The 14,923-nt window shown below is 44.0% G+C and overlaps 1 protein-coding gene across 7 annotated transcripts in view; it reads left to right on the top strand.

Moving 5' to 3' along the window:
* Positions 1-13,270, top strand: part of LOC139390584 (protocadherin alpha-C2-like) — a 178,852-nt gene extending 165,582 nt beyond the window's left edge. For 6 of the 7 annotated variants that reach the window (XM_071137795.1, XM_071137794.1, XM_071137796.1 and 3 more), the window contains one exon: positions 9,640-13,243. In XM_071137795.1, coding sequence (XP_070993896.1) covers positions 9,640-9,941 — 302 coding nt within the window. In that variant the 3' untranslated portion in view covers positions 9,942-13,243. Of the gene's footprint in view, positions 1-9,639 lie in introns of all 7 variants that reach the window. The other variant, XM_071137793.1, reaches the window with a different exon arrangement.
* The last annotated feature ends 1,653 nt before the right edge of the window (positions 13,271-14,923 follow it).

Below are 14,923 nucleotides of genomic sequence, written 5' to 3'. Positions count from 1 at the left end.
ATCTGTTTCTTCTAGTCTGATATTTAGTCACTATTAATGACCCTATCATCCTCATTAGAAGCATTACTCTCCTTTAGATGAGCACACACACACACACACTCACACACACACACACACACACACACACACACACACACACACACACACACACACACACACACACACACACACACACACACACACACACACACACACCCTTGGCAGTGGCTCGTCCTCCTGTTCAAGACTGTCTCTTGGGAAAGCTTGTCTCCACCATGTGTCACATGATCCATCTGGACATTACACTTTAAGGTGTGCACACGGGCACACACACACACACACACACACACACACACACACACACACACACACACACACAAACACACAAACACACAAACACACACACAAACAGAGCACAAACACACAGAGCACATACATAGCATATGTGTTTTGATAGAGAAGGGTGTGGTCCCAGCACGGAGAGCTTTCTATCATGACGAGTATCCTGCACCACTGCAGTGCCTCTCTCTCTAAAAAAATCTGCACCTTTACAATTTTTAGTAGACTGTTTTCTGCCTTTCTGGGTGGATCACATTTCATACTTGCATCCCTGCACTTCCTCTCTCCCTTCTTCCTCTCCTCCTCCTCCTCTCTCCTCCTCTATCCTCCTCGCTCCTCCTCTCTCCTCCTCCTCTCTCCTCCTCCTCCTCTCCTCCTCCTCCTCTCTCCTCCTCCTCCTCCTCCTCCTCTCTCCTCCTCTCCTCTCCTTCTCCTCCCCTCGTTATGTAACGCTGCACTGCGCTCCACTGCGCTTCTGCCCAAGCGGCCAATAGATCGTGGGGCGAGGCGAGGGGATGAATAAAGTAGACGTGGCAAAATGGAGCTCCTGGATGATTTAAGTCACTGTGAAAACCTTGGATAGCAGAGAGAAGAGGGGAGACATTAACAAACCGTGAGAGAGAGAGAGAGAGAGAGAGGGAGAGTTCGGCTACATTAGAGAAGTGTATTGCTTTCTATATCTGCTTCTGAGAGAGAAAAAATCTCGGAGTGTGAGACTTGGAGTGTGAGAGTGTCGGGTTATGATTTATATCTTTGTTAAGAGACTGAAAAATGTAGAAACACAACAGAGAGAGATACACTGATACAGAGAGGGTGTTAGGCTGTGATCATCTCAGTGTAAAACAAATCATTCCCATCACTAATGTGCCTCTTAGTGATCAGTGATGGACAGGCGGTTTAATTTCCAATCACAATAATGTTTCCACAACAGTGATAGGCATAATGCATGCTCTATCAGTAACTGGAAGGGACGGGTGTTTGCTGGACCAGGTTTCGCGCTAGATTAGACGAAAGGTCAGAAGAAATGAGGGAGATTGAGCGGGAAGGAGGGAGCGAGGGAAGAAGGGAGGGATGGAGAATCAGTGAGAGAGATTTTTTTGCACTGCAACAGCCATCGACAAATCAGATTGTCGCTGTGGCCGTGTGTGGATCTGTGATGGGCGAGGAATGTGATGATGGAACACAGTCAGATGTTCTCTTTCTGTTTGATTGTTATGGCTGAATCTAATCTAATTGACGCTTGACGGCAGTGAGCAAAAAATATAGAAAGATATAGACAAGCAAGTAATGTAGCATTAATGGATTCAGAGTGGAGGGAGGAGAGGTGGCTAGATTCATTTGGACCTGGATTTTGATATCCTGATGTGCAGTCAGACCCAGTCATGGGGCTTTTGGCTTGGTCATGATATGTCAGAGACAATTATAAGGCTATTCTACCAAGCCATAATGCCTGCTCTCTCTCTCTCGCAGTGAGTCATCACTCTCTGGAATCCTCTTTGTTTGTATCACGGGTGTCTCATCATCTGCCTGAGCCGTTTTAGACAGGAAATTACCTAGGGGCAGGAAAGCTGAGCAAAGGCATTGTAGAGTAAATACCCTACCACTTTCTAGGATCGCTGTCTTTCCTTTTCTCCTCTCATTCCTCCTTTCACTTAATGTTCTCCCTTTCAAAGAGCAGAATCAGTTCACAATGTTGTCTGGGAGTCAGATAATGGCATTTAGCTGAGGTTGATACAGAGAGGGAGAGTGGGATCTCTCACAGCAAATTAATATGACTTTCTCACTATCTCTGAGTCTGAGAGAGAAAGAGAGAGAGAGAGCAGTGACCGTGTCTGTCTCCTGCTCTTCTTCTCCTCTTATCCTCACCCTCTGTCTTTCTGTCTGTCTGACTCTGTCTATTCATAGGTCTCATGGCTCTGATGACAAAATCAGTGGAGGTCAGATAGCACTCCTGTCTAGAATCGGAAGTGAGAAGTAGGACTATGTGACTGCTGTAACTATAGTGTCTGTGTCCGTGTGTCTGTCGGCCAGTCTGTGGTATGTGCCCTCTGACAGAGAAGACAATGCAAAATGTCTGGTAGTAGTGAGGATATTCTCTATAATGTTTCCTTCCTTGCGTTCAAATTGTGCAATCCTCTCCATGTATTTAAAAAAGCATTGGATTAGTTTGAGCGTTGGTTAGAGAGTTGCCGCCATATTTCTTACACCAGTCATTTCCTTTTAAATCCACGAAGGGAAGTGAGCAAGTGTACAATGTAGGGGAGAAGAGTAGAGAAAGAGGACTATGTACGAGAATGAATACAGCCTGGTCTCATAGACTAGACGTAACATAGTAAACGTCAATCCGGGACAGTCAAATTAGTATGGTATGTTACATTTGGTATGGTTACATAAGGCAGGTGTTTACTTTACAAAAACGAAAGCTCGGTGGTTGGTCATGGTGGATGGGTAGGCATATAATGCGAACGTCTAGCAATCCAAAGTTTGCGAATGTGAATCTCATCAGAGACACCTTGAGCATTTTAGCTAATTTGCCACTCACACCTACTTTTTAACTACTTTGCAACTACTTAGCATGTTAGCTAACACTTCCCCTAACCATAACTTGAACCTTTTAAGCTAACCCTTCCCCTAACCTTAACCCTTTTAGCTAAACTTTCCCTTTACCCTAACCCTAACCTTAACCCTCTTACCTAACTCCTAAACATAGTCCTAACCTTAACCCTAACCCTAACCCCTAGCTAGCATTAGTCACCTAGCCACCTAGCTAGAATTCGTAATATGTCATGCTTTTTACAAATTCATATCATATCGTACGTTTAGCAAATTTGTAACATATTGTACATTTTGCAAATTCATAAGACATAATGCGAATTGTGATTCCTAACATATCATATGAAATGGGTGATGGACATCCACAAATGAATACATACCATACAAAACTTAATATAGTGTCTCGGATTTACATACAGAATAAGATGAAATGCTCCGAGACCAGGTTGGTGAATAGGACAGCTTCTGTAGGCTATGTATGAGAGAGGTGAATAGGACACCATCCCATCAGCCTGAAAGACTTCCTGCAGTGTTTGACTCCATAAGAGAGATTGGGAGTGTGTGCCATGCAGGGGACGTGACGCTGCCCACGCCTGGCCTGGATTTACTCCCACAATCCATCACTCTGAGCAGCTCCAGCAGAGAGCCCGGGCTGGGACCGAGGGGGTTGAGAGCAGGGAGGGAGAGGGGGAGGAAAGGAGAAGGGACGGCAGGGGAAGAAGGCGGGAGAGATATAGAGAGGAGAGAAAAAAGTGGGGGGGAAATGGAGAGGGAGGAGAAGGGATGAGAGGATTGGTTTGAGCAGAGGAGAGAAAGATGAAGAGGGGAGGATAAAGAGATTTGTAAACATCATCATAATCCATAGTTTTAATTGTTTTAATGGTCACTAATTGTCATAAAATGTGTTTTTGCTTAGTCCCTCAGCTGCTGTTTAAAGCACTTAAAAATGCTTTGGTAAGAAACAACTATTTTGGTTCCTTATGAATTCAGAGATAAAGCCAGAGAAGAGAGGAATAGTGTAGTTTTAGAATGCATCGGTGTTCTAGTTGTGAGCTTTGTGTGGTGGAGGTGGTGGATGTGGTGGATATGGTGGAGGTGGAGATTTTGGTGGAGGTGGTGATGGTGGAGGGGTGAAGGAGGTGGTGGAGGTGGTGGAAGTGGTGAAGGTGATGGTGCAGGTGGAGGTGGTGAAGGTGGAGGCAGGCTAGATCTGTTGTCTTGTTCCTGTTCTTTGAAGCCATGTAACAATGCCTCCCTCTGGCAACATCAATTACTACCTGCTAGATGAGACTGTACTGGCTGAACAAAACTGACTCACGGAACTCTTGCCCTGTACCAAGGGATGGGGCTCTGCCCCATGGGGTGCTTCATAGTCCTTAAAACCTAGTCCCGTTCTTCTGTACATGTACAGTACAAGTCAAAAGTTTGGACACACCTACTCATTCAAGGGTTTTTCTTTCTTTTTATTATTTTAGACAATAATAGTGAAGACATCAAAACTATGAAATAACACATGTGGAATCATTTAGTAAGCAAAACAGTGGTAAACAAATGAAAATATGTTTTATATTTGAGATTCTTCAAAGTAGCCACCCTTTGCCTTGATGACAGCTTTGCACACTCTTGGCATTCTCTCAACCAGCTTCATGAGGAATGCTTTTCCAACAGTCTTGAAGGAGTTTCCACATATGCAGAGCACTTTTTGGCTGCTTTTCCAACTCATCCCAAACCATCTCAATTTGGTTGAGGTCAGGTGATTGTGGAGGCCAGGTCATCTGATGCAGCACTCCATCACTCTCCTTCTTTGTCTAATAGCACTTCCACAGCCTGAATGTGTGTTGGGTCATGCCTTGTTGAAAAACCAATGATAGTCCCAGTAAGCACAAACCAGATGGGACAGTGCCTAGCGAAAGTATTTGTCCTGTTTTGTTGCCTTATAACCTGGAATTAAAATAGATTTTAAGGGGTTTTGTATAATTTGATTTACACAACATGCCTACCGCTTTGAAGATGCTAAATATTTTTTTTATTGTGAAACAAACAAGAAATAAGACAAAAAAAACAGAAAACTTTAGTGTGCATAACTATTCACCCCCCCCCCCCCCCCCCACCCCCACCCCCACCCCAAAGTCAATACTTTGTAGAGCCACCTTTTGCAGCAATTACAGCTGCAAGTCTCTGGGGATATGTCTCTATAAGTATCTTGGGGTATGTCTCTATAAGCTTGGCACATCTAGCCACTGGGATTTTTGCCTTTTCTTCAAGACAAAACTGCTCCAGCTCCTTCAAGTTGGATGGGTTCCGCTGGTATACAACAATCTTTAAGTCATACCATACCAGTCATAGAATCTCAATTGGATTGAGGTCTGGGCTTTGACTAGGCCATTCCAAGACATTTAAATGTTTCCCCTTATACCACTCGAGTGTTGCTTTAGCAGGATGTTTAGGGTCATTGTCCTGCTGGAAGGTGAACCTCCGTCCCAGTCTCAAATCTCTGGAAGACTCAAACAGGTTTCCCTCAAGAACATCGCTTTACTTAACACCAATCTTTATTCCTTCAATTCTGTCCAGTTTCCCAGTCCCTGCCGATGAAAAATATCCCCACAGCATGATGCTGCATCCACCATGGATGTTGTTCTTGGGGTGATGAGAGGTGTTGGGTTTGTGCCAGACATTGCGTTTTCCTTGATGGCTAAAAATCTCAATTTTAGTCTTATCTGACCAGAGTACCTTACTCCATATGTTTGGTGTACACCAAAAGTGTTTGCTTGTTTTTTAAAATTTAAGCAATGTTTTTTTCTGGCCACTCTTCTGTAAAGCCCAGCTCTGTGGAGTGTACAGCTTAAAGTGGTCCTATGGACAGATACTCCAATCTCCACTGTGGAGCTTTCCAGCTCCTTCAAGCTTAATTTTGGTTTATTTGTTAACTCTCTAATTAATGCCCTCCTTGCCTGGTCTGTGAGTTTTGGTGGGCGGCCCTCTCTTGGCAGGTTTGTTGTGGTGCCATATTCTTTCAATATTTTTATAATGAATTTAATGGTGCTCCGTGGGATGTTCAAAGTTTCAGATATTTTCTTATAACCCAACCCTGATCTGTACCTCTTCACAACTTTGTCCCTGACCTGTTTGGAGAGCTCCTTGGTCTTCATGGTGTTGCTTGCTTGGTGGTGCCCCTTGCTTAGTGGTGTTGCAGACTCTGGGGCCTTTCAGAACAGATATATATATATATATATATATATATACTACGATCATGTGACAGATCATGTGACACTTAGATTGCACACAGATGGACATTATTTGACTAATTATGTGACTTCTGAAGGTAGTTGGTTGCACCAGATCTTATTTAGGGGCTTCATAGTAAAGGGGGTGAATACATATACACACACCACTTTTCACTTTTTTATTTTTTTCCTTTCACAAGTCATTTTTTTCTTTTCACTTCACCAATTTGGACTATTTTGTGTCTGTCCATTACATGAAATACAAATACAAATCAATTTAAATGACAGGTTGTAATGCAACTAAATAGGAAAGACCCCAAAGGGGTGAATACTTTGCAATGCTCTGTATGGCGTATCGCTGCAGAATGCTGTATTAGCCATGCTGGTTAAGTGTGCCTTGAATTCTAAATAAATCACAGACAGTGTCACCAGCAAAGCACCCTCAAACCTCCTCCCCTATAATTCATGGTGGGAACCACACATGCGGAGATCATCCGTTCACCTACTCTGCATCTCTCACAAAGACATGGTGGTTGGAACCAAGAATGTCAAATTTGGACTCATCAGACCAAAGGACAGATTTCCACCAGTCTAATGTCCATTGCTCGTGTTTCTTGGCCCAAGAAAGTCTCTTCTTATTGGTGCCCTTTAGTAATGTTTTCTTTGCAGCAATTTGACCATGAAGGCCTGATTCACGTAGTCTCCTCTGAACAGTTAATGTTGAGATGTGTCTGTTACTTGAACTCTATGAAGCATTTATTTGGGCTGCAATCTGAGGTGCGTTAACTCTAATGAACTTATCCTCTGCAGCAGAGGTAACTCTGGGTCTTCCTTTCCTGTGCGGGTCCTCATGAGAGCCATGTTCATCATATCACTTGATGGATTTTGCGACTGCACTGAAATGTTCCGGATTGACAGACCTTCATGTCTCTTTGCTTATTTGAGCTGTTCTTGCCAAAATATGGACTTGGTATTTTACCAAATATGGCTATCTTCTGTATACCACCCTTACCTTGTTACAACACAACTGATTGGCTCAAATACATTAAGAAGGAAAGAAATTACACAAATTAACTTTTAACAAGGCACACCTGTTAATTAAAATGCATTCCACGTGACTACCTCATGAAGCTGGTTGAGAGAATGCCAAGAGTGTGCAATGTTGTCATCAAGGCAAAGGGTGGCTACTTTGAAGAATCTCAAATATAAAATAGATTTGGATTGGTTTAACACATTTTTGGTTACTACATGATTCTATATCTGTTATTTCAAAGTTTTGATGTCTTCACTACTTTTCTACAAGGTAGAAAATATTCAAAATAAAGAAAACCCCTTGAATGAGTAGGTTTGTCCAAACGTTTGACTGGTGCTGTACATATCCAAGGTATTTTGGCTGCCTTTAGCACATCTGTCAAGAAAAAAGGTTATGTCGATGGGAATTTGGGCTGAAAGTACTTTGACCATCCAGGCTGTGTCACAACCCGGCCGTGATTGGGAGTCCAATAGGGCGAGGCACAATTGGCCCAGCGTCGTCCAGGTTTGGCCGGTGTAGTCCGTCATTGTAAATAAGAATTTGTTCTTAACTGACTTGCCTGGTTAAATAAAGGTTCAAATTTGTTTTTTATTAGACTATACCAGGGCAGGACATGCCCTCCTAACTGTCCAATAGGGGCTTGGTTGGGGAGGACAGGGAATGGTGAGATGGGCTTCCATACCCTGGGTGTTATGAGGCCAGCACTCCCTCTTCCAGACACAGTTCATTCTACTTGGGTGAATACAGTTTTAGTAAACTCCACTTTGGAAGGAAGTCAAAAAAAGAGAGAGAAATAAATGGAGAAATGTGAAGGAAGTGTAGAAACTAGGTCATAGCTGTGAGGAACGAGGGAAAGTGTTGTGGGGAGTTTTTTTTGCTGTTGTGTGTGTGTGTGTGTGTGTGTGTGTGTGTGTGTGTGTGTGTGTGTGTGTGTGTGTGTGTGTGTGTGTGCGCATCTCGTTTTATGTGTGTTAGGGGACTGAGAAGACATAACGGGGTAGTAGTTAGAACAATCCTATCTGGATCCTTGGGTCTTCAAGTTGATGTGGGAGCTTTGTTACAAGCACCCTGGGTTGTCAACACACACACACATACACACACAAACACACACACTTTGAATAACGCAGCGTCACAGTGAGTTTGACCGACCAGGCACCTCTGCCATCCCCATCTCCTTTAATGAGAAGTTATTTATGTGCACTCTCGCCCCTTTAATTGTATTATTTATGTGTACAGGGGAGTGCTCTCTCTCCTTGGGTAGACTGATGGGGTCGGGAGGGGAGAACTGAGAGCTGAGCCAAGAGTCACTCTGCTCTGATGCAGTGAGTCATGACATGTGTCTAGAGATGGGGGCAGTCTAGAGAGGCTGTGTCACACCTGTCTGTCTCAAAGCACTGACTACAGCCTTGTTTAACTAACTGGAGACCACTTAAAATACTGAGTGTTGGAGAGGGTTTAGTTCACTGTTGTTGAAGCTACTGACTGACACATCTTGCACACACACACGCAAGCACACACCCGGCTGGTCATCTATGAACGTTTGAAAATCTTGAAGAACGATCTGGCCTTAATGGCCATGTACTCTTATAATCTCCAGAGGAGGACTGGCCACCCCTCAGAGCCTGGTTCCTCTCCATGTTTCATCCTAGGTTCCTGCCTTTCTAGGGAGTTTTTCCTAGCCACCGTCATTCTACATCTGCATTGCTTGCTGTTTGGGGTTTTAGGCTGTGTTTCTGTATAAGCACTTTGTGACATCTGCTGATGTAAAAAGGGCTTTATAAATAAATTTGCTTGATTTTGACACAAGCACGCACACACACATACACACACAGCTGTATACTGTGTATAATGTAGGCTCTTCAGTCTGTGTTGGCCATAACCACTTCTATTGAACAGGAAAAGTCTGTATTTAACTTTTTTAGTTTAGCGCTTCAGTGGTGATCTGTGATGGAAGTTTAAGCACAGTCATCTCCCAGAACAAGCACTCAGTCTGTAAACTGCTTGTTGGCTTTCCTTTCAAATGCTATGTCTTTATTCCCTGACCTTCCCCTGCTTCTCCCGGCGTGATGGAGCGATTCATGTCTTATCTCATAGCACCAATCGAGGACGCTAGACGTGGGAAGGACAGGTGTGACCGACGCTTTGATTCTGTATAGCCGCTTACCAGTGGAAGCATTTGAAAGCTTGCATTCTGAGTCGCCACCCCTTTCTTTTGAGGGGTGTTATGGCTGTTTATGTGGATTAGTGACCGATTAGTGACATCACAATGGGAGTCAGGGTGATCAGAGTACTCCTGTGGTTTTTCTATGCAGCACAGTGTGGACTGTGTCATGATGCATCATCACAGTATGCAGTCTGATATGGCAGAGGTTTCTCATGCTTTTCTGTGAAGTGTCCATTACCATGACAATGACAGTAACACCGATCTTACAACCCCCTTTATGCACCATAGATGAGATTGATGATTCTATCTCAACACCAATAACCCCCATTCATTCTCTCTCTCCCTAGATGCTGAGGGTGGAGAGACGTCCCCGCCCATGGGAGCCGGAGTGGATAGTAACAGCTGGCACTTCCGTTACGGTGCAGGCGGTCCCGGTGGGCCCCCCCAGCACCTGAAGCCTGGCGAGGTCCCCCCCGAAGCCTTCATCATCCCCGGATCCCCCGCAATCATCTCAATCCGCCAGCAGGGAGGAGAGGACGACAAGAGCGACTTCATCACTTTCGGAAAGAAGGAGGAGGCCAAGAAGAAGAAGAAGAAGAAGAAGGAGAAGAAGGATAAGAAGGATAAGGGGAAGGATGATGACGAGTAGCGGAGGCGGAGGAAGAGGAAGAGAAGGAAAGGGAGCTGTTAAAACAGAGGTAGCAACCAAAGTCCACCTGGTAACAAAAATACAAGTATTTGAGACAACAGGTGACAACAGGTGAAAAGAGAGATCCCCAGTTCCACTTCATAATCTCTGGCTCAGTAACACAGCCGTCCTCCGCTCAATACCCACCCCTGGAACAAAGATAATAGCCCAGGTCTTTCTAACTCTCTCTGATAATAATCTGGCTTTACCAAGATTACTGTGGTTTAACGTCTCCTCCAAATCCCTGTCTTGGGTGATTGCTTAATAATCATGCCTTGATGAGAAAAAAATGTATTGATGCATTTTCCTCCATGCCCCCTGGTGCCTGCCTATACACCCTGAGCCAAATAATACCCTCCCACTCTTCTCAGCAAGGGAACAAGAGCTACTGTCTCCCCTTGCCCTCTGCTTTTCACCTTCTCTCCCACGGATACGTTGGCACCTCGGTCTTACCCTTTCCCACCATGTTGTATAATCTCTTTTCTTTGAGAGGAAAAGAAAACCTGAGGATGAGAAGAAAACAGCTCTGTGCCAGCCTCGGAAAAAGAACAAAAAAAGCAAATGTCAAGAAGAAGAAAAGAAAGTCAATCGAAGACACAGACAGCGCTAGATGTTTAGAGCTGGACACTCACACTTGTAAATAGCACAGGAGAGAGTCGCTAAAGCTGAGGCTAAAAGGCTAACATGACACTGCTGCTGCAGCTTCCTATCGCGTTCTCTATCTGTCAGTGTTCCCTGAGCCGGCAAGGAAAACATGGCTGTCAATCATACACACATACACGTTGACACACACACACTCACAAACATGGACACTGAGAACACCTGAGACCTGGAGAGAGGTACAAAATCTAGGAGCTGCCAACAAACAACAGCGAACAAATAACAATATGTTTAATACAAAACGCAAGCTTTTTCCCCAGCAGTACAGTCTCCTTAGCAGTACACACGTGTACTGTAGATCTAGCCTCTCAGGATCGACACAGCTGCATCCCCTGCAATAACTCCTGGTTGGTCTGCTCAATACTCTGTTCTGGGACAATGAGATCTCTCTCTCTCTCACAGCAGCCAACAGCTCAATGAAATCCCTCTCTCTCAAAACAGCCAACAGCTCAATGAGATCCCTCTCTCTCAAAACAGCCAACAGCTCAATGAGATCCCTCTCTCTCAAAACAGCCAACAGCTCAATGAGATCCCTCTCTCTCAAAACAGCCAACAGCTCAATGAGATCCCTGTCTCTCAAAACAGCCAACAGCTCAATGAGATCCCTGTCTCTCAAAACAGCCAACAGCTCAAGGAGATCCCTCTCTGTCAAAGCAGCCAACAGCTCAATGAGATCCCTCTCTCTCAAAGGAGCCAACAGCTCAATGAAATCCTTCTCTCTCAAAGGAGCCAACAGCTCAATGCGAAGACAGAGAAAGAGGGAATGAGAGAAAGGAGGAACACTTCAGATTATCTTGAGAACGAAAGAGACGAGTCCAGCTGAGTTGGCCTGTGATCCAGCTTGTTGATCAGGGCTCAGTTGGAACCTTGTTGAATAGCAGGAGTGTCTCTAGCTAAAGATGATCTCTCCCCTGCCACTCAGCAAAAGCCTGATGCTTTCTGCTCTGAATGTTTGGTAGCAACCATCCTTTACCTGATACCCAACCTGATCTCTATCCTCCCCACTCCCCTGAGCTTTCCACCCTCAACCCCACACCACCCATCCCTTACCCCAACCACAGACTGCTTCTTCACGTGATGATGATGATAATGACATTTGTGAATCTTTTTCTCTTTTTATTTGTTCTTGGAGAAGAGCCACGATTTCCTTCTCTGTTTTGTTAGCTTTAACTGATCTGCAGTGCTTCTTCTTGTCCCCCCCTGCCCTTCATCTCTCTCTTTTTCTGGCCATAGACCCCCCCTCTAACCCCCTGTTCATTCAGGGTGAACTGGGAAGGCCTACTCTGAACCTTGTGGTGTGCTGGGATCAGTAATATGTGTGAGACCTGTAGAACCCAGTCGGTGCCGGTGGCCCAGTACTCTGTTAGCCAATGTCAGCCTCTAAGTGCAAAACGGTTGAGTGCTTTTAACTTGTGAATACTACGCTGTTCATTCCTGTTTGTGGTCACTGGCGAGAGGGGACGAGGTGGGATGGGGACAGGGATGGAGGTCTGGGGCATGGTGCTGAGGGCTATCCCTGTCCTCCATGTTCCTGGGTAAACATATATGAAAACAGTAGGCCACCCATTGGCTTTTATGTACACGATAAATGTAGATTTAGACTTGCTTTTCATACATGGACTTTGCATTAATAAATGCAATGTGTAACCTGATTATTACATTATTAATGACTAAATACGAGCATCTAAGGATTCCTACCCCACAGCTCTATCCCACCAATCCTCTTTCAGGAGGTTTTGTGAAGGGGTGGAGACATGCTTCAGCCCTGCTTCTATTGGTTCCTCCTTCCCTTGCCTGTAAGTTGTTGCCACACCCCCCAAGTTCTGCAGCTCAGTATGACTTCACTCCACTAAAGTGGCTGCTGCATGTAAGTCCCAAAGGAAACATAGTATATAGAGAAATATATATATATAGAAATAGATGGTTATGATTTTATTATTTTGTATTATCATTTTACTTCATGACTCGCAAAGGAGATATTTGTGTGTACCGTCTCTACCATGCATCTTGTGCATATAACATCCTACACACTCCACAGTGGTGTTATACGTTAACGTAACCTCTTAGATATTTGTAAATGCTATAGTGTGATGGCCTTGAATGCAACTCTGTTCATTTTGTTTTACCAAAATATAATTTTCGTTTTTGAGAACAAGCAAAGAAAAGGAAACAACAAAAAAAAATAATAATAATATTATAATAATACGTTTTGTGTCCGGCTTTGACATGATGCTCTACCTAACACTAATATTGTAATTGAAATATGTATGATCCTGTGATGAGCTATATTTTCCCTTCCACCCCCTTTCAACAGATAAAATGTTAAAAAAATGACAGAAAAAAAGTCCAATGTAAAAATGGTATATGTAGTGTATGCTTGTGTTTAGTGAGCGTTCACGCTGTCATTCTTTAGTTAGAGTACGGTGGTGAACAATGGTGGTGCTGTCCTGGTCGACTGGGCAGTACTGATCTGTTGTAAAACCTTTTTTTGTACACCTGCTCATCTACTATGACTGTAAAATTGTGAAATTGCATTTCTTTCCGTTTTTTTTATTTGCCCTAAATGGATACAGTGGTAATGTGTTTTGTTTATAAATCACTCAATAAAGTTTTCTTTCATAAGAATGAGACTGACGTTGTCGCCTTACAGCTTGTTTGGAAACAGGTATTCGTCCATACAGAGCACATCAGTATATTTGCCTCACGGTGGGACATTGTTGCTAGGGAGAGGGAGAGAGAGAGGGAGAGAGGGAGAGAGGGAGAGAGAGAGAGAGAGAGAGAACAGACATTGATCTGCATTGGTCGGAGGAGGAGGATAGGCATATATACTTCACTCTCAGTCTCTCCCACACGTCCACTCCTGTCTGTGTTGTGGTGCCCAGTCAGAAAGGCTCAGCCCTGCTGAACGGCCAGACTCCCGTTGATCTCTCCTGAAGAACACCAGCTTTTACATCAAACCTTCATTCAACTACTCTGAAATGAATTGTTTATTGACTATGCATACTGAGAGGTCAAATCATTTGACCATAGAGCACAGTGGATACAGTGAAGCCTCATAATGCATTAGTAAATCACAACGACGGTCCACCAAGAAGAGAGCAATGGTTGGTAAATGGTATGTAGAGTACAGTGGACAAGTATAAGTGAAATCACAAGCATAACATTGGAACAATACTGCTAAGTAATACCATACTGATATACATCTTTATCAAGTCGCTAGATGAGCCCTGCGTAAGTATTATAATGATCCAGTAACTTGTAAATGAATCTCCACCCAGCACAGCAAGAGGACTGGCCTCCCCTCAGAGCCTGCTTCCTTTCTAGGTTTCTTCCTAGGTTCCTGCCTTTTCTAGGGAGTTTTTCCAAGCCACCGTGCTTCTTCTTCTGCATTGCTTGCTCTTTGGGGTATTAGGCTGGCTTTCTGTATAAGCGCTTTGTGACATCTGCTAATTTAAAAAGGGCTTTATAAATACGTTTGATTTGATGTACAAATGATGGTGTCTGACTGCATATTCTCACAAACTCTGCTGATCTCCAAAGGGCTAATTTAGAAATCTAGGAATATTCCAATCAGACTGTTAACCATTGACTGTGTTCTCTGATTTCCACGTTGCTCATTATGGGGTTTAGATTCTGGAGTACCTAAGTGTTTCTCCAGCACGTTGCTACTGTAGCTCAATGATTAATGGCTGTTTATCAAGCACGAAGCTTTGAAAGATCAGGCAGCTCTTGTCTCTTTTCAATTGTCTATTCTCTGCTGCCTGTCATCTGGGTCTTTGAGCTGCAGATGATGTTTGTTGCTTATCATCTTTCACCCTCCTCTCTATCTCTCTCTTTCTCTCCTCTCTTTCATCCTGCATCTTGGAGAGGGTAGGGAGACAGCGGTGAAGAGAGTTCAAGGGTTAATGTCTGCCAAAACAACCCTCTCTCTTCCTCGCCCGCTGTGGGAGCCAGACAAGGAAGTTTCTATGGTTACCACAAGTAGGGGACAGTCTCCATGGCAACAGCCTCCTGATTAAAAAAATAAATAATATTATTTAACCTTTATTTAACTCGGCAAGTCAGTTAAGAACAAATCCTTATTTACAATGACAACCTACCCCGGCCAAACCTGGACGAATCTGGGCCAATTTGGTGGTGCCCTATGGGACTCCCAATCACGGCTGGATGTGATGCAGCCTGGATTCGAACAATGTACTGCAGTAACGCCTCTTGCACTGAGATGCAGTGTCTTAGACCACTGCAACACTCGGGAGCCTGATAAACTCCTTGTGCAGAGGTGG

Source organism: Oncorhynchus clarkii, chromosome 31, assembly GCF_045791955.1.
Source record: "Oncorhynchus clarkii lewisi isolate Uvic-CL-2024 chromosome 31, UVic_Ocla_1.0, whole genome shotgun sequence".
Classification (NCBI taxonomy): domain Eukaryota; kingdom Metazoa; phylum Chordata; class Actinopteri; order Salmoniformes; family Salmonidae; genus Oncorhynchus; species Oncorhynchus clarkii.
Note: the sequence above shows the minus strand (reverse complement) of the source record. Positions and strands in the feature narration are given on the sequence as shown.